We start from the raw sequence: 19337 nt of genomic DNA, 5'->3' as shown, positions 1-19337 counted from the left end.
TTAGACAAGACCAAATTTCAGAACTCAATCAACAAAATATAAACAGATCTAGATGATTACTTTCAATGCCATTAGTGCCAGGGATGCTGTAATCTAAACTCAATACGTCAAAATCCATCTCCATCCAAATTAATTTCATTCTCACAAAGCAAAACGTTAAAGATGATGGCATCGATGGCAACCTGAAGGTGGTAGGGAAACAGGAAGAAAATGTCCTGGATATGGTGGAGTGCAGAAGAAGGAGGGGAAGAAGAAGTAGAAGCTGAAAGAGAAATAAAAGAAGAAAACGACGGAAAAGAAGATGAAGGTGAAGAAGCTGAAAAATAAGTAGAAGAAGAAGAAAGAAAAGAAGAGAATGGAGAAGAAGAAAAAGAAGAGGAGATAAAGAAGAGGAAGAAGAGAAGGAATAGCAAGAAGAAGAAGAGAAAAAAGAAGAGCTCTCTCTGGAGCCCAACTAACCTGTTTTGATAAATTTCCAAACTCTAAACGATGAACAAAGTGGCTTGTTGGCTTCGAAACTAACATCGATGAATAAATAATCAACAAAGTGGGGCAATACATTAAGCTAAATCATCATGGAACTCAGCACTGCTCAAAAAACTTCTATTTTTAGATGCACATTATTTAAATCCCTCCCTAAATAGACAGATAGTCATTCCAATTATGAACAATCCAAACCAGCAAAACTTTGACGATTTACTCTTGCAAAAGACGTAGGTGACTTCAACCGAAACAAAGGTATTTCTTGGAACTTTTCTGGAAACATACGACTTTCTCTTAAAGTGTGCGAGATTTTGTGTGACGTAAAGACATTGAGTGACTTGCCCTATGAAATTGTCTTTGCTACAAACCAAAACTAAACCAAGATCGCATTAAAACCCTATTGCTTGTAATACTGGTGGACAATTTTTGCTGTTTACGCTGATATTCAAATATGATGCTGTAATGTTAAATTATGCCGTTTAAAATGATTCGTTTAAGAGCGTCTTAGTAAACTTTAGACGAGAGCAACAAATTTACAGCCATTTCTTTGGAAAATGTCTACCGTGCTTCGAAAATCGAAAGAGTTACAATGCCTGCCAAAAGTACTTGGAACACCCAGCAATTTACGCTGCATTTGATATCTTTCATTCCTTTCATGAAAAAAATTGCTACTTCCGCCCCCTTCCCCCTAAAACAATGTTGATGATTCAGAGAAATATCATAAAAGAAGCGCAAAGGAAAGTGCTTCCTAAAATCCTAACCCGTTTCATAGTAAACCAACATTGTTCTGTAGGGGAGAGGGGGGTGATTGTTTTTGACCTTGGAAATTGATGTCAGTGTTCCAAGACTTTTGGCAGACATTGTAGTTGCAAAAACAGAGCGACCAGATGATACGAAATCTATGACGTCGCAACAACAAAAGAACTCCCAATCTATGAAGTCAATCCTTTTATTGCAGGCAGGATGAGCCTACAAACGTTCTAAACAACAAACATCCAACCTATTTAAACAATGAAATTTTCAAATAATTACGAAGTTGTGATTTATCAGGGACACAACAGGCCACCATCCTAAGTAACAAAAGATTATCAAATGGACAGCATGCTCCCAAAGTTGTGTCCAAATTCCCAATACAATACCTTGCTGTTAATTACGGTTCCTTGGAGTGCTTTCCCAAACAGAATCAGACGAAACACTAGATATAGCACCGTGTGTTCTTGAAAAGCACAGTTAGAAAATAGCTTTTGTTACGACGAAATAACAGAGCTCTATGACCAACTGCCGATGATTGCTCCGCCTTTGATTGTGAGGTGAAGCTGGAAACAGGAAGAATATGAAATAGTGCTTAATCGTCAAGTTAATATGCACTTATTAATTTCATCGAATAGATTGTAGCGTCATTTCTCTCTTTCAATACTTAAAATGTATTCGATCGGTACTTAAGTGGCTGAAGCAACTATCAATCAACGCTCGACCAATCAACAAGCGCAATACCACTCACACGTTTGCTCATTGGCCAATAGTTGATTGACATATGGTTTCTAGTATCTGTCGATTACTTTTAATGCTGTGGCCTAAACAAAGAACCCTAAAAGAACTTTATTTTTCATTTGATTGCAAAACTACGCCCATTTTAATGAGAAACAGGTTTTACGTTGAATACTCAAGACATTGCAAGGCTGCGGAAAATTTTACAACTCGTTGTTTCTCAATAATTTTTCAACTTTACTTTTATCAATATTTAGGGTGCTATATGTATTGATTCATCCTTTGAAGAGTTTTTATTCAACATTTTAGTATATAATATCGTCATGAAAGACAAGAAGACTTTTGAAGTTAGTTGTGAAGAATTAGTGAGACTTATGCAAATGTTTTATCATTTCAACTTAACTATTATGCCATCTAATCAATCACGTTGGTGGAAGACTAACGAAATCTAAGACTTTTTTCAAATTTAAAATGTTCCTCTGTATTAATACTTCGAGCACTTAAGTTTCAAGTTTTTTCAATGTCAACTGCTGTGATAGCAAAATATACAAAAATGAGTGCATCTTTCTTGTATGGTGAGTTCTGTAAGCAAATAAATGGGACATCAGTCACCTTTTACACAGGCGGCAAAAGAAATTACCTCTTTTGAGTAAAATCTGAGTAATGTTGAGTCTGTTCTCCCCATTCTTATAACATTTATTTTTTCATGTACAAATTTGCTTTGCAAGCGATTTAAGTTGGTCTTAATCTCATTCGATGAACAACATGCTGAACTACATCGTTTTCTTACAGCAACTAAAAGATCGAGCTGATACAATCAAATTCATGGGACAGGAATATGGGATAAAATGCCAAATGATATTAAAACTGAAAAAACATTACAAGTTACAAAAGCTGAAGATAGAAAGACACTAACACTGCAATTGCAGATTATAGAAAAAAAATTTCGCTGGTGTGGGATTTTTATAGGGGTTTTATACTGTTTAAAAAAATGTAGTTATATTAACTGGCTTTTCGTATTGACTGTATTAAAAAATATTGCATTAATCAAATTTAACATATAAATGTCTTTCATTTAATATTTTTCAATTGAAGAAAAATGTAACTTAGTTGAACAGTTGGCTTAAATTAGCTTCACTAGCTACGCGCCAGCCAACTTAAAACAACTTAAATCATTATTATTATTATATACATTGCGTATGGGTTTCTGGTAATGATCCATCCGAATAGAAAAAAGTATCAACGATATTGATTCACAAGAAAGACACTATAGGTGACCCTTCTAGCTTCAGACCAAAAGCCTTAGAATCTGCTCCTTTGAAAATTCTCACCACTTCCCTACATCAATTTTTTTTAACTTTCCGAAACAAAATGGATTTATTAGAAACCAAATTCAAAAAGGCTTCACTCATAAGATCCAAGATATCAGGTAATCTAGAACACTCTACACTTATGGGTCATATGATAAACAAAGCTCGCACAAAACAATGCTCTTTGGTTGTTATCCAGGACGAGTCTCAAAAATGTTTTTGGTAAAGTAACCATAATTTGATTCCCATTTTACTTTGCTATCATTCTATACCACCTCATATTCCGGCTCTGGTGTTCAGCTTATATCTGGGCTTGAAGACCTTTATCCTCAAAGATACATTCCAAACCCTTGCCATACCTACTGGTTGTGGTGTTCTACAAGGTGATGTCCTCAGCCCTCTCCTTTTCATTCAAAATTTTATAACAGTTCATTAAAGCAGACAAGTTTAGACAGCTTGGCTTCTCTCCTCAAGACGAAAACGAACGAATGTTTCAACCAGTGCACATGCTTCAGTTTGCTGATGATGCTGCGGTTGTCACTAGTGGTGAAAAAGTGAACCAACTCCTGTTTAACTGCTTTACAAGATGGTGTCAATGGGCAAACTTTGTAATAAGGGTAGATTAATGTGTCAACTTTGGCATCAATAAATATTCAACAAGATCTCTTCAGTCCATACAACTCATTTCTTATGTTGCTATAGGAACAAAACATGGACTAATCCTGAACTACTCCAATTTTCCCTACATACACCTCTATATGTTAATTACGCTTGTTATTTATTTTCATTTTGTAAACCCTGGCAAGCCAATTGTAATAGTGAGATTTGTAATTGTAATTTTAATAAAAATGTTGTATTTTGTCCTGAAATAGTCTAATGATATAGTCTAAATCAGGCTAGCCAATTGCAAAAGATCTAATGTCCTGTCAGACAACAAACAGCGTCTTTTGAATTTGAGCACTTTTGGATAAGTATAAAAGCAGATCAAGCCCATACAAACCAAAATTTGTCTGTTAAAATGTGTTATTTTCTATATTCTAAATCATCAGACGCGTTAGATGATCATCTGCGTTGGAAAACCTACAGTCGATGGATTCTGTTTAAAAATGAGAATTTCACAGCTTCTGAATTCTTTTGAGACTGGTACTAAAGTTTTCTAAATTGTTTGCCATCCTGATTATCTGTGGCACTGGCATTGTAGCCCTGTCATCAAAGTGTTATAGTAGTTGGACATTATTTTCTGCTTCAGGCATGTGCGCGCTTCAGTATTAACAAAGTCTCGGATTATGTTTGAATCTTAAATGTTTACAAGATTACAGAATATTTGCTGTTAAACATTAATAAATAATAACAACATAATATATGATAAAGAATAGCAAAGGTCAAAGGTCATTTCAAGAAAATCAGTTAAGAAAAAATACCAAAAGTCAAAGGTCATTTTAATAAAAACTGTCATCAATCAGATGATACGGAAGCCGCATTTTGAAATTTGCAAAATTATTTAGAAAAGGATTTTTGACAGGGAAATTTTGAGATAGCGAGCAGTGGAGATAGCGAATGACTTTTCTATACACTTCTATATAATGAGTAAATGAGTAAAGATGTAAAACGTTCGAGGCAGTGAATGTTTGAGATAGCAGGCAGTCAAGATATTGGATGTTGCATGTATGTCGCAATAACCTGCATCGTTGAAGCTTGTGACGTCATTCCAAAGAGAATCAAGCCCCAAGTAAAAGTTTCTGACTTGTGCAAAGTTATGTAAAGGGAATAAAATACTCGAAAACACTTCAAAAATGACAAGATGATTTTATCGGGCTCAAATATAAAACATTTTACCGCCTTTTAAAGAAATTTGTGAAGTAAATAACGCAAGATACCTGACTCCCATTTAGAACTAAGATTTTATCCGATTTGAAAGAAAGGCGAAAATCCTTTTTCAAATTAAATTTCTTTGTGAGTCAATCCGACTTGCACAAATAGCAAAAAGCAAACCGTGGATAAAAGAAAATGCGATCGTTATTATGCAAGGAGAAAACCCATTGAACTGGGAAAATAGAATAGCATACATTGCGCTCGAATGCTAAAACAAACGACAAACAAAAATCAAAGCAACGGGTAACTGCACTCATCACAAATCGACAGAAACCTAAACACATAATTCCTATTTTGGAATCCAATCGATGTTCGATAAAAATTTGATGTCAAAGTGAATCTCGCTGGTCTGTTTTTACTGCTAAGTGATAAACGAGTGATCTGCTGGCCTCTGATAAATTTGTTATTCTGGATTTGGATTAAGGTAAGCAAAAGTTTTTGATTACGTTGTCTGGTAACAACAATTTATGTTTCTATATATGTGACAAGGAACTGACTCTCGAAATTATGCTCAAAACTGGTGATTATCGAGCTGACGATACCTGACGGGTAAGAACATTTTAGACATGGATTGAGAGCATGGTTGTTGAAGGTTTAAAATCAGAAATTAGACAACATCACATCTGTTGCAAAAATGTCCCTACTGAATAAAAAAGAGAGAGAAATTACTCAACGTTCAGTCACAGAAAGTTTTAAACATGATACAGAGGAACATAATAAAGACTCAAGAGAAAATGCTCTGGCATTGTAGCTTGCAATACCATAACCCGTGGTGAGGGCTGGAAAATAAGATGGCTTGGTGTGGCAAACGGTCATTTATTTATTCCTTGAAAACGAATTTATTTATTCCTAGAAATGAAAACGTCTGAGCCTTTTTTCTTGGTATGTTTTAAGGCTGGGGCAAATCTGAAAAGGTCCTCCTTGGCAGGGCTATGATTACAGAAACCATTTTGGGCAAGATATGCTCCTTGGGAGGAGCCACAATAATTAGCTGCACTTGTTTATTGATAAAGAATCAATTTGGAAAACGATACAGCCAGTTGCCCTTAGAACCTGGTTCTAAAGAAAAGACTCTTATTGTGTACTTGAATGCTAAATAAACATAACGGGTAATATTTGATAACGCGTCTGAAAGTGCGATTCAGGTTGCAGGAAAATTTTTGTGTTATCGTCATGCAAGGTCATAACCTGCGATGTTGGCAGATGCTGTAGAATCGAGCAGAATGACATGTTCTGGTGCTAACACAGAAATTCGACAACACAATGGGTATATGTAGATCGTTGTGCGATTTTCACGGGAACGTAACAATAGAATATCATTATTTTTCACAAAGTACCTAGATCTCTTTCTCGGTGTCTAGGAACAGAAGCAGAAACACAGCTGACAAGAAGTGGCCGCTTAAGGAAACTGGCATTTGAAAGGGCTTGGGGGATTTTACGGCCGGAAAAATCAGTAGGTTCGTGAAATACTTCTCTAGTTCTTGTTATGGCCTAAAGTGTCTTGAAATCAGTTCTTACTGAGGTGGCTGCAGAAGGGCAGCGAAAATTCTAAGAACAAATTATGATCATGTTTGTGTGTTTTTAATCATGGTTTGTAAACGCAATAAAGGTACCAAGTTACCTAAATACAATTTATCTTCAAATTAATATCTGATATATAGCTTTATCTGTTATATGGCTTATATGTTTGATATATAGTTTTAATCCAGAATTTATCAGGTTGTTATTCTTCATTGCGAGTTTTTCTCCATCATTTACTCCATATAGATGACACGAAATCGACAATTTTTGGGCTCCTACAGCCATGTGATATCCCAGTGAAGACTGTACTTTCAGACACTGCTCTGTTACGTTTAATAGTTTAAGACCTTCGAATTAATAAAAAAGGAACTTCCCCCAATCTCGCCCTTTCAGTAACTTTTAATGCATGGTTCAACGTTCTTCTTTAACTTCTTTCATAGAATTCCTGACATGATTGATATGGGTTTAAAAATTTCAAGTACGCCAAGCAATTTTTAATGACTAATTTGCCCAAGGGTTGGGCTTCAATTATGTTTAAATTATCATTAATGTGGTTGTTTACGAAATACATGTGGAAGCACTTAGAGGGTTTCCTTGACAATTGAGTTTTTAAAACTAGAGGGCTTAATAATGAACACGCCAAGGATTAACGTAGCTAATTTCAAAGATGTGTACCAAAATTTAGTAAAAAATCTTAAGATTTAGCAGTCAGACCAGTAACTGATATAAAGATAATTGCATATACTACTTGATTTGGAAAGATAGCTAAAAAATAATTATATGCTATAACTTTGTGTGTTACTTGATGTAAAGAATTCCAAACCCTTATTTATCAACTACTTTGAAAGCTAAAGCCATACCTATACCTATTTCGAGAAAGAAAACCCTTGATTTATAAAAATTAGCCCCTTTGAGGGGTATTTCTCCAGTAAAATATATGGCATTCGCTATCCCTGTCGAATAAATTAATGAGAAGAGTAACAGGTCCTCGTAGTTTTTAACAAAAAATCGTCACCCTAAGAATTTGTTAAGTTTTGCACTTGGCAGATTGATTACGTCATATAACATTTTCCGCTTTTAAAACTTGTAGAAGACAAATATGGATTTAGGTCATATACCACAAATGATACGATATTGCAAATGACTATCTGCCAAATAATAAAGCTTCGTGGCGATAACACTGTTTGCAAATAAGTAAAAACTCGATCTCTAAAACACCCTATCTTAGCTGCATTGCCTCGCACGGAAGCGCACAAAAACAAATGAAGATTACGCAGACAAATGTTATGCTTTCTTTTTGATGAATGTGTTATTTTTCGTTGCTTGCTTTTCAGCCTTTTGCATCAAACGGAGAGAGCCTTGAGAAAATTGCCGATGGCAAACATATTTGCACTGCAGTATGATCGTTTGCAAATTAGGCATGTTGCATATAAACATCCTACCGTTTGTTGTCCAAGTTTCACTTTTCTCCAAACTGAAACTCCAAACTCATGCTTACATCCCCGAGCAACCCCGCAATAATCCTCGTTTGGTTTAACAAAGTAACGAAGCTTATATTAAAGTGACACATTAACATTGTTCCTGGGTCTTATTTTGTACTATCTTCTTTGCAGAAATTCAGTTTGTTTGAAAAAGCGGTTCAAGTGTTAAAGGTTTTGAGCACTTTGCCAACAGCTGTCCATTTCAAGTTTGTCAAAGATTAAAACTGACATTGATGTTATGTAGCCATTGTTCTGCTGCCATTTTTGCATTCAAAATCGATAGTAAATAAGAGCTGTTGGGAGAAACTGAAACCTAAGATAAGGCAAAGAAAGCTAGGAAGTATGGATGACGTTGAGTTTGATACACCTGGAGAATAATTGCTTTGTTTCACTTTGTGAGTAAGTAAGAATGTCGGCGTGCAAATCTGGCCCGCATGTTAACACGTTTGCTTCGATTAGTAGGATTTGCAGAAATTAACATAAGGAAAGCAATACTTCAGTCAAGAACGGGCTTGCTCAAACGGAAAGTGAAATCATTTGCATCTGCATATGAGCAAAGGAGGAAGCTCATTCTATAATGACATGGAGATAGAAATAACAGCTCACAATTCGCTAGGCCCGATGAGCTTATGTGTAATGTAGAAGATAGCAGTAAAAAATGATTGCCAATAACGCATCTATGACGGCGCCATTGCAAGCAGGTTCAACTGGCCAACACAGATTCGAAACATGGGAACTGGCCCTTCTCACGACCGTCATGATTCTGATTATGATTCTGGCCATAGCTGGGAACACATTGGTTTGCCTTTGCATTTATATGAAGCAAGAAATGAGGACAGTCACTGCAATGTTCTTAGTCAATCTTGCCTTGGCGGACCTCGGAACAGGCCTGTTTTGCGTACCCATGGCAATAGCTGCCATCTTCGATGTGTTATGACCGGGCAGAACGGACAACAGAAACAGACGTGTCTCTAGTGCATATTCCGATTCTCTAATCTTCGAACAATCACGGTTTTCCAATTTATTGATAAACGTGACATGTCATCACATGACGAGCACAAGCAATACGTCATTAACTAGCATTGCCTAATGACACCATTAGAAAACTCATGATTCTACAGATGTGCCTTCGAACATGACATCACATGCACACATGCACACGTTACAAACCTTCCCCTCTCTCAATGAAGAGCAAGCCTAATGAGAAACATAATCGCCATACCTTAAAGGGGGATTAACAACCTGACGTAATCTTGGGGGGCGTACATAAACTTGATTTCTTATTTCCCCAGGGTTTTCGTCCATGTCATCATCAGTATCCTGCTCTACAATTTCACAATCTGGTGTTTCAGAAACTGGACAAATGTCCTTACCCTCATCATTAAAAGACAAAGGACAAGGTTTCAACTGATTATGATGAACAACCATGGCTTTTCCGTGCTGCGACTCCACCTTATAATTAACACCCATTTTAACAAGAACCTTATATGGGCCTACCCACTTCCTCCCAAATTTCCACTTTTTTGGTCGCCGCAACCACACATATGACCCTAATTCAAAGGGCTTCCACTCTTTACTTCTCCGATCAGCATACAGAGCCTGCCTTTTCTTAGCTGCATATAAATTTTTCTGTGCTATCTCAGTAGAATTCCTTATGGCTTGTCTAACCTCACGAGCATACTCTGAATGACTCCGGGGATTTTGCAAAGGCACTCCTAAATCCACCTCTATGGGCATCCTTGGTTCTCGTCCGAAAACTAATTCATAGGGGGAATACCCGGTTGTTTCATGCCGGCTGGTATTATACGCATAAACAGCCTGATCAACATACAAGTCCCAATTTTCAGGATGTTCACTCACGAAAGAAGACAAAATTTCCTGCAATGTCCTATTTTGCCTTTCCACTTGCCCATCCCCTTGTGGATGATATGCAGTCGTACGGGATTTCTTTATTCCCATAATTTGACAAATTTCGTGCATTAAGTTGCTCTCGAAATTTTGTCCCTGATCAGAATGCAATATGTCGGGGGGACCGAAACGAGAAAACAACTTTGAGACTAAAAGCCTAGCTACCGTTTGTGCTTTTTGATCTTTAGTTGCAAATGCTTCGCACCATTTAGTAAAATGATCTCCGACAACCAACAAATGTTTATTACCCCTTGATGTCTCTGGAAGTGGGCCCATATAATCAATAGCCCAAAATACGAAGGGTTCACCTACCAAAATGGGCGTAAGTGTAGCTTTCCCTTGGTTAGGTAACAGTTTACTTTGCATACATTCTGAACAAGATGTGATATAGTTTTTCACGCACTCTTGCATTTTTGGCCAAAAGAAGCGTTGCTTAATACGATATAAAGTACGTGTAATTCCCATATGACCCCCAGACGGCCCGGAATGAAGGCTATGTAAAATTTGGCCTACGACAGATTGTGGAACGACAAACACACGTCGGGGCACTTTTTGACCTGTCGAAATAGCTCTAACAAGCAAGCCGTCTGAGAGAAATAACTCATCCCAACAATACCACAAAGTGCGCAAAATTTCGTTTTTCTTCCATACAAAAAGAGGGGGTTTAGGTAGCCGTTGTTCCTTAAGAGCTACAACTATAGCAATGTCCGGGTCATTTAACTGAGCTTGGTGCAAATTCAACTCAGGTGTCAACTTGACAAAACAAGTAGTATACTTGTCAGACACTTCTTCCACGCTATGCTTATCTTCTGTATCAACTAGCCGAGACAGCGCATCAGCATTAGCATTTTCCCTCCCAGGCCTATGGGATATTTCAAATTCAAACTCCTGTAAACCCATTATCCAGCGTGCTATCCTACCTTTAGGCTCAATTTTATGTAGCCAGGTTAGAGCATTATTATCGGTAACAAGTTTAAATTTCTGGCCAAGTAAATACACCCGAAAGTGTTGAGTAGCAAAAACAACAGCTAAGGCTTCCTTCTCCAAAACCGAATAATTTCTTTCCCTCTCAGTCAAAGCACGACTAGCGTAAGAAATAACACGCTCATCTCCAGAACTATCTTTCTGGGTTAATACAGCTCCCAACCCGACATTTGAAGCATCTGTCTGTAAAATGAATGGTGCATCTAACTGAGGGTAAACAAGTATTGGGGCATTACACAACTGCCGTTTTAATAAGTCAAAAGATCGCTGATGAACCGTTAACCACTGAAATTTGCAACCCTTTTTGGTTAAACTCGTCAATGGGGCCGCAATAGTTGCAAAATTGGGAATAAATTTTCTGTAATACCCAGCCAATCCAAGAAAGGATCTCACTTGTTCCACATTATTTGGGGGGCACATTTTTTGAACTGCTTCAATTTTGCCCGGTTCAGTATGAATTCCCTCCGCAGAAACAGTATGACCTAGATAAACAACCTTATCTGCACCAAAAAGACATTTAGAAGCTTTAACTCTTAAGTTTGCCTTTTGTAGTCTCTCTAAAACCAATTCTAAACGCTCGCAGTGTTGATTTATATCTATTGACGGAATAATTATATCGTCAAAATAACACAGACAACTTTCGTAATTTAACCCTGACATTATAATTTTCATGGCTCGGTCAAACGTTGACGGAGCTCCACACAATCCAAAAGGGAGGCGAACGAATTCCCACAATCCTTGAGGAGTAACGAAAGCTGTCTTATGCCTATCCTTCGGGTTGACATCAAGCTGCCAATACCCTGAGCGTAGATCTAAAGTACTAAAGTACTTATAACCCTGAAGAGAGTCTAAAAGGTCATCGACTCGTGGTAGAGGGCGTGCATCTCGCTGAGTGACTGCATTAAGGCGTCTATAGTCAATACAAAATCGATAACTACCGTCTTTCTTCTTAACCATAACAATTGGGGATGCCCATGCACTAGTACTTGGCTTTATAACCCCTTGTTTTAACATATTCGCGATTTGCTGTTGAGCATCTTCCCTGTATGCAAATGGAAGACGTCGGGGGTGCTGGCGAATAGGGGCTGCATTCCCCGTGTCAATAGAATGAGTAACAACAGAAGAATGGCCTAAAGTATCCTCAAATACCTCTGAATACCGGTATAGCACATCCAGAATGGAAGCCTTTTGCTCAGGCAATAGAGAGGAACTTATTGCCACGGCGAGCTCTTCGTGAGACTTATCACCATTACTAAATGTCGCAGCACTACAACTCGAGGTGCCCAGTTCAACTCCTTGACTAACAAGGGGGCAAAATTCAGCAATCTTTTGCCCTGCTTGAAGCTCAACTTCTTTAGTATGATTATTTAAAAGTCGAACAGGTACAACACGATTGTTAGCAGAGCAAACTACATGAGCAACATGGACTGTGGGAAGGGAGGATTGGTCAAAATTCGATGTTATCATACCTACCAAATTATTGGAACTTCTTGAAATACTGCACTTGATGACGAGTTCTGACATTGGAGGCACAACTATAGCACTAGTTAATTTAACAGGTACTGGGCCTAAAGTAGATGACTGAGATAAAGTTTCGGAAGACCCTTTACTGTTTTCATAAACAGGGGTTAAGGGTAAATTTCCATGTGGACCAGATAAATAATAAATTCTTCCATCATTAACTAGTTGCAATCGATTTGCTTGAATAAAATCCCAACCCAAAATACATTGCAACGGTGATAATATATTATCGCAAACAACAAATCGATGAAAGTAAGAAACACTACTGTCATGTAAAGTAACACTACCCTCGAAAACTCCTGTTATATGCAGGGCTTGACCTGTTACGGAAATGCACCGATCGGAGGCAGTACTGCTGAAAGTTCCTACATCTCCCCCCTCAAGCTTGTTTAACTTTTGTTCTACAATAGCAGCATAAGCAGATTTACTCAAAAAGGACTTTGCAGATCCAGTATCAATTAAAGCTTCGACCTGCAACCCATTTAACAAACACTTAACAAAGGGCTGGGTAAGAGACTGGATAGACTGTTGATTACTACAAACAGTACTGTCTCCAATTATATATAATCCGGGGTGACCATCCCAGCCTTCTATTGGGCCACCCCTTTGGAGTTTAAAGTCGACACAAATCGGTTCGGAATATTTTTTACATTAGCAACACGATTACCTTCCTTAGTATTCGGATTGTCAACAACCCAGTTATTCGCACATTGCGAAGCAATATGTCCCGAGCCATTGCACATCTGGCATTTGAACGAACCATCAATGGGTCCTTGTTCCCTGCTTGTGCGTTTTAGGGGGCAATTTCTTGCTATGTGACCCTCTTTAGAACAAAAGTAACATGTCACACGGCGTACTGGCTGTTGACGTCCAGCAAATTGGGAGGTCGGTTCTTTTTTTTGAACAGTGGCTACGTACAAACTATTGTTCATTTTCAGCTCCTCTACTGCAGCTGTTAGCTTGTCCAGCCGTCCCTCAATAGATGTCGGTGAAGAGACGACATCTGTGGCTGCAAACAAACCAGGGTGAGGTCCATGATTGTCACTTATCGCCAGAAACTGTTTGGAAAAGGAGAGCATATCATCCAACTTCGGGGTCGGGTTATGTTCAAGAAGTTTATAACGAATGGTATTGGGAAGTCCCTTCATAAATTGTCGGGATAACAAGGCAGAAGTGGCAGCTTTTTCCAAAGTCGGATCCGCCTTTTTCAGCAATTCCTGAAGAGACCACAGAAAAACACTAGGATCCTCACCACTACGCAAAACACGATCTTCAAATTCTCGAAAATAGCCTTCTCGTCCGACAGCAGGACACAAGGCAGTCTGGAGACTGGTTGCTAAATGTGCAAACGTATCTTTTTCATCATCGGATAATGTATGAAAATACGTAGCCGCCAACCCTCGCAAAAATGCCGGCAGCTTTTGCAACTTTTGGTCGTCTGTCCAGCCATTAGCGGAGGCACAACAATTAAATTGGCGAAGCCAATTCGGGAAATCACCAGAATCAAACTTTTCCGGCAAAATGCTACTCGCCATTGCTTTTACCTCTGTCACCAATTTGTTATGACCGGGCAGAACGGACAACAGAAACAGACGTGTCTCTAGTGCATATTCCGATTCTCTAATCTTCGAACAATCACGGTTTTCCAATTTATTGATAAACGTGACATGTCATCACATGACGAGCACAAGCAATACGTCATTAACTAGCATTGCCTAATGACACCATTAGAAAACTCATGATTCTACAGATGTGCCTTCGAACATGACATCACATGCACACATGCACACGTTACAGATGTAAGCCTCCTTCGTAACGACTTTACCTGCACTTTCAACGCATTCTGCATCGTCTTATTTTTCGTTGCATCAATCAATACATTGGCCGCAGCAAGCATTTACAAATATATCTCGGTTGGCTTTCCCATGAGCCGAAAAGTCACCAAACAAGGAGCTTTCGTTATCATATTCTTCATTTGGCTTCTATCGTTATTATTAGCTGCCGGCCCTGTCTTTGGCTGGAGCCATTACTACTTGGTGACAAACAGATACCAGTGCTCTCCAAAGTCTCCAGAAAGCATTACAGATTATTCGCATCTCACGGCCTTGTTCGTGTTTGGCTATGCTTTGCCGCTCCCTGTGATGACATTCTGTTACGCAAGGGTCTATTACATTTCCATGGGACATTTTAAGAGAATGCGACGCAACACAATATGTGACCTTACTTTACTGAAATCAGAGACCCACCTGATAGCCACCCTTTGGATTGTCCTTATCGTGTTTACAATTTGCTGGTTGCCCTTCGTTGTTTACCTTATGCGCGGAATTCTGCAGCATAGTGTCCCAATTTACCTACCAATAATCGCGTTCACCTTTGGCTACTGCAACTCTTCTCTGAATCCACTTGTGTATACGATGCGGTTAGCATCATTTCGCAGAGGCTTCAAAGAGATCATTACAAAATGCTTCAAAAGAGAGAAAATGAAGCCCGCGTATCTTACATACAGTGGACATGGTAGAAGCCCCAATGATCAAACCAATAACACGGCCGACACACTTAAGACAAGTCTTCCACGTGATGCTTTCAGAAAAGCAAGCTTAGCTTATGTCTTAGAAGGATCAAACAATAAAACCTTTTTCGTAGAGGATGGGGGAAAAGCACTGAAAAGCAGGAAGATTTCTGGGTATAGGATTTCGGAAACAAAAATGTACCCGCGAATTTCCCGCGACAGCAATTCCGGTAAAGCAAACCAAGCGTATGATGAAGAAGCACATGAAAAACAAAACATCGATAAGGTGGAATTTCAAGACACAGTAGCTGTTTTTGACTCATCAAATAACTTAAATAAATCTAGACGGTTTTCGACTTCGAACAGACCCATCTCGCGATTGTACCCGCGTTTATCACGCGATGAAACGCACAACAATTCTGAATCAAGTAGCAATGACACTGTTCCTTCAAACATCAATAATGCGTACACGAGTGAAGAGCTGGGTGACGTCATAGAGGAGGATGCTTGTGATGGAATTGAATTGAACGAAAAACATGTTGATTACGACTCAGACGAAAGGAACAGGGTAATTTCTCTAACTGAAACCCGGTATGAAATGTTCAGCAAATTATTAAAACTTTGCCAGAATTCAGAATGGGAATCACCCAGCGGGGAATACCAAATTTCACGTCGAATCAAAGCTCAGTACAGCATTCACGTGATTTCAAATCCCACGGAACAGGAAGCTGAAATGTTTGGGAAACCATGCATACATAAAGTATTACGGACACTTAGATGGAAAGACGTGGCTTATGATTCGTTAGGTAATGTGGTCATGAAGACGAGGCACGAAGTAGCCAAGGACGAGGCCATTAATCCATCAGAATTACCGTTGTATATGAGAGAACATATTGGATCAGAAATGAAATGGCAGAGACGGTCATCCAAAATGTTACCAAGATAGCATTTATACCAAGATAGATATTCGTTGTCTTTTCGAATCAATATTTAGTTAATTTTGCTCAACTAGTTAAAATTCTTATATTTAATAATAACAATGGATTGGAAGAAGTCACATTGTGCTAAGGCTGCTGTTAGATAGTCGAATTCTTAGCATATTACTTGTTCTTTGAAGCTTTTCAGAGCATTTAAGGAAACTTCATCAGAAGGAACTAAATTGACGATCCTTCATAAGGTAATGAAACGCTGCTCCCTGGTTTATCGCAAACATAAATTCACCGTTTTTAGTGAAATTCACTAACAATTTTAGTGAAGTTTGGATGATGTGATCACCAAAACTATTTTCCCTTGAGCCTAACTCTAAAAACAAATAAAATCAATTTTGGTAAAAGAAGGTTTTATGTTTTTAACTAGTTTTTAACCAAAAACTGAAAAAAACATATTGAAGGAAACGTTAGAATAAAAACAAGTTTGATATGTCTTCAATGGTTCAATCTAGGTTTCAGAACTAATGAATTAAATTTTAATTATAGTTTCAATGATAACAATTTAATAATTAATTAAATAAACGAAGATTTAATAGAAACCTTTTTCTTGTGTTTTGCACCTTGTGTGTTCTCCACCACTGGGCAATGCTGCCTTACGTTACTTGTGGTTCCTCCTTCAGTGATAGCATTGTGTTCTTCGTGTACTTCGTGTGCATGCTCGTAAGCTTTTGCCAATACAATATCACTGAGATACGTGCAGTATGTCCAATCTTTGTCAATCTGCAACCGATTGCGTGTCACGTGTGATCATATTTGAATGAAGCCAGGGAAGAAATGCGAGCACCTTACCTAAAGGTACTCTATTTCATTTAGGCCCTACATAATTGCAAAGCTTATCAACATCCATAATCCTTTTTTTGCCTCCCGATATGAACCAACCAAAAGCAGCTAAAAAGAAAACAAAATAATTTTAATGATACAAAATAATTAAATAGTGAAAACCTGGCTTTAGTTTGAAAATAACAGCTTTGCATTCATACGCAAGCAGGAAAACAAGAAAAAACGTGAAATCTTTACACAATTTCTCTATTAATAAAAGTTTAGGGTCCTTTTCGACTAAAAGTATGTGCAGAGGTAAGCGAACGATTTGGCACTATCTGTTCCCAGCAAGGTATGATAAAAGCCAGGTATTATCTCTACACCATCAATCTTTATTGCAGCTTTAGTATTTAAATGCGGAAGCGTGTCACATATGAATTTTGTAAAATATAATCAGAAACATAGACAACAAACCTGTTATAAAAGAAAAAATACATTGAAAAAGCTCAAGCTACGTATACGCAATTAAAAGTAAGAAAAAAGTCCAAGATAATAAAACTATTTGGCTGTAAACTAGTTAGTGTCTGCTACTAATTATGGAGGTAAAGCTTAGTATGTGAGCTCTTAAACAAGATCTCTACAAAATGGAGTTTAAAAAGCATAATAACCAAATAAGGTATGATTGTGTTCAAAACCCAACGGCAAATGAATTAGAACACACATAAAGTGAGACATGGACTAAGATGAGGAAAACCTTTGAAGAGAAGCCTTTTAGCCAAAAGTATTCACAATTACAACAGCCGGCTTAGATGAAGAGACAAAATTTAATTATAATTCTGATTGTAGCCAGAGTGACATTTGAAACAGTGACCAAAGAGGAGACAATTGCCAATCATGCCCTACTTGATTAGTAGAAACTGAAGCAGAAATTTGCGCCACCTGTGGTGAACCAAAATACTTATCGCCCGATTGTACCCGACTTCGTTTTTTGATATTTTGGATTGGGGAAAGAATTTGTGAGATTAAGATAAGTCAGCAAGAGCTTTTAGGAAAAGGAGGGATAAAACGGACCACACAATTTGGTACTTTAATTTTAAGTTGAGGCGAGACCGTGCTACACCCTGAGCTGGAGCCATGATGACGTCAACATGGTTGCTTAATTGTACGAGATGACCAAATTTATAAGAGCATTTTTATAACTACTCTGCTTAGGCAGGATAAATATTCTGGGAATGGTCTGTTTGTACTCGAAACATACAAAACAGAAGAATTTCAATCAGTTCTAGCAACAAAAACTAATTAATTTTGAACTTACGCTCACATCCTCCATTTTTTCTCAGTTAATTCGAAGCATGGCTGAGGACCAGTTAAAACAAGGAGAACCAGTTAAAACAAGATTCCAGGCTGCATCACGCTGAGGCACTGTAATTTTACCGAACCAGCACTATCCTCTTGCTTGATTTTCTGTTGAAAAAAGTTAAACGATCGTTGAAAAGCGTCAAACAACTTGATCATGGATCGTATAAACAACGACATTAGTGTTGTAGCATCGAATATGCAAGCCTCTATTACAGTTAACAGTTTCCTATTCAGCAGCCGATGTCTGGGTTAACTATCACTATGGCTTTTACTACATTTCTGTGGATTGGAATTAGCATTTGCGTAACTTAAAATGTATTTTGATTTGATATTACTTCTACTTGAAAAATAAACGTGACAATTCCGAAGAAATTATATTAGCTTCCGCCAAGATGAAGGAGCCATCCTTAACTCAAATTTGCCGTATCTTCAAGTTGTAAAACTAAACATTCTCTTTATTTGAATATGTCCCTTTTCTAGTCACGAAATACTTCAAGTGGCGAGTTTGTAAGCAGTAGCAAATCTAAGAATTGTTTTTGATGTTGCAGAATTAAAAAATGGCGTTGAAAAAGAAACGTTTTGAAAAATACTGAAGCTTTTCGTCGGTAACTTTTCCTTGTATAAAATGTCAGCACATAGAACGAAAAACTAAAACGTAGGAAATATATATACCCTGTTGTACTTTGGGAATAAAAACCCTAATAAAGGCCAGCGGCAGTGATTAGGCAACATTGTGTTCCCTTTTCTGATACAGTCAACAACTTAGTATACTTAGTATTTAAACTTTTGTCTTTAAACATAGTATACATTTTCCCTTGCTTTGAGCGAGGGTCAATTTTCTCTTGCAAACAGCGTGCGAGATTGCCAAGAAAACCAAAAGGTTTTTAGGGTTTATCAGATGGAACAATAGAACTTCAAAAAAAGATGAACGAGATTTGTATAGAGCACCTAGATTTTGTGTTTTTGATCTATGCTCTGACCAGAGATGTGCAAGAAACTTTAAGAAATATCTTATTACAAGATCCCAGATTCTTTTCAAAAAAGTATCTAAGATAACGTTTCAAGATACTAGATACAAGACACTTTGCCAAAGGGTACATGACCAATGCTTCCCAACATTATGATTTGCATGCAGCTGGTACATTGTGCATAA

At 37.8% G+C, this 19337-nt stretch overlaps 1 protein-coding gene across 1 annotated transcript; it reads left to right on the top strand.

The window, feature by feature from the left end:
* Positions 1–5596: 5596 nt before the first annotated feature.
* On the top strand, positions 5597–16023 carry LOC135685312 (uncharacterized). The gene is made up of 4 exons (XM_089112835.1): positions 5597–6610; positions 8288–9085; positions 13507–13593; positions 14319–16023. Exons 2-4 carry the CDS (start codon positions 8814–8816, stop codon positions 16021–16023), a joined length of 2064 nt encoding a protein of 687 aa, XP_088968961.1. The 5' UTR covers positions 5597–6610; positions 8288–8813.
* The last annotated feature ends 3314 nt before the right edge of the window (positions 16024–19337 follow it).

Source organism: Rhopilema esculentum, chromosome 15 (genome assembly GCF_057945365.1).
Source record: "Rhopilema esculentum isolate cy_ngs chromosome 15, ASM5794536v1, whole genome shotgun sequence".
NCBI classification, from domain to species: Eukaryota; Metazoa; Cnidaria; class Scyphozoa; order Rhizostomeae; family Rhizostomatidae; genus Rhopilema; species Rhopilema esculentum.
Note: the sequence above shows the minus strand (reverse complement) of the source record. Positions and strands in the feature narration are given on the sequence as shown.

Excerpts from the sequence above, each read along its gene's own strand:
- LOC135685312 (XM_089112835.1), top strand. The coding sequence starts at position 8,814 with ATGATTGCCAATAACGCATCTATGACGGCGCCATTGCAAGCAGGTTCA. Across the intron at positions 9,086-13,506 it reads ATAGCTGCCATCTTCGATGT|CTCCTCTACTGCAGCTGTTA; the intron begins GTTATGACCGGG and ends GTTCATTTTCAG. Across the intron at positions 13,594-14,318 it reads GTGGCTGCAAACAAACCAGG|ATGTGCCTTCGAACATGACA; the intron begins GTGAGGTCCATG and ends ATGATTCTACAG.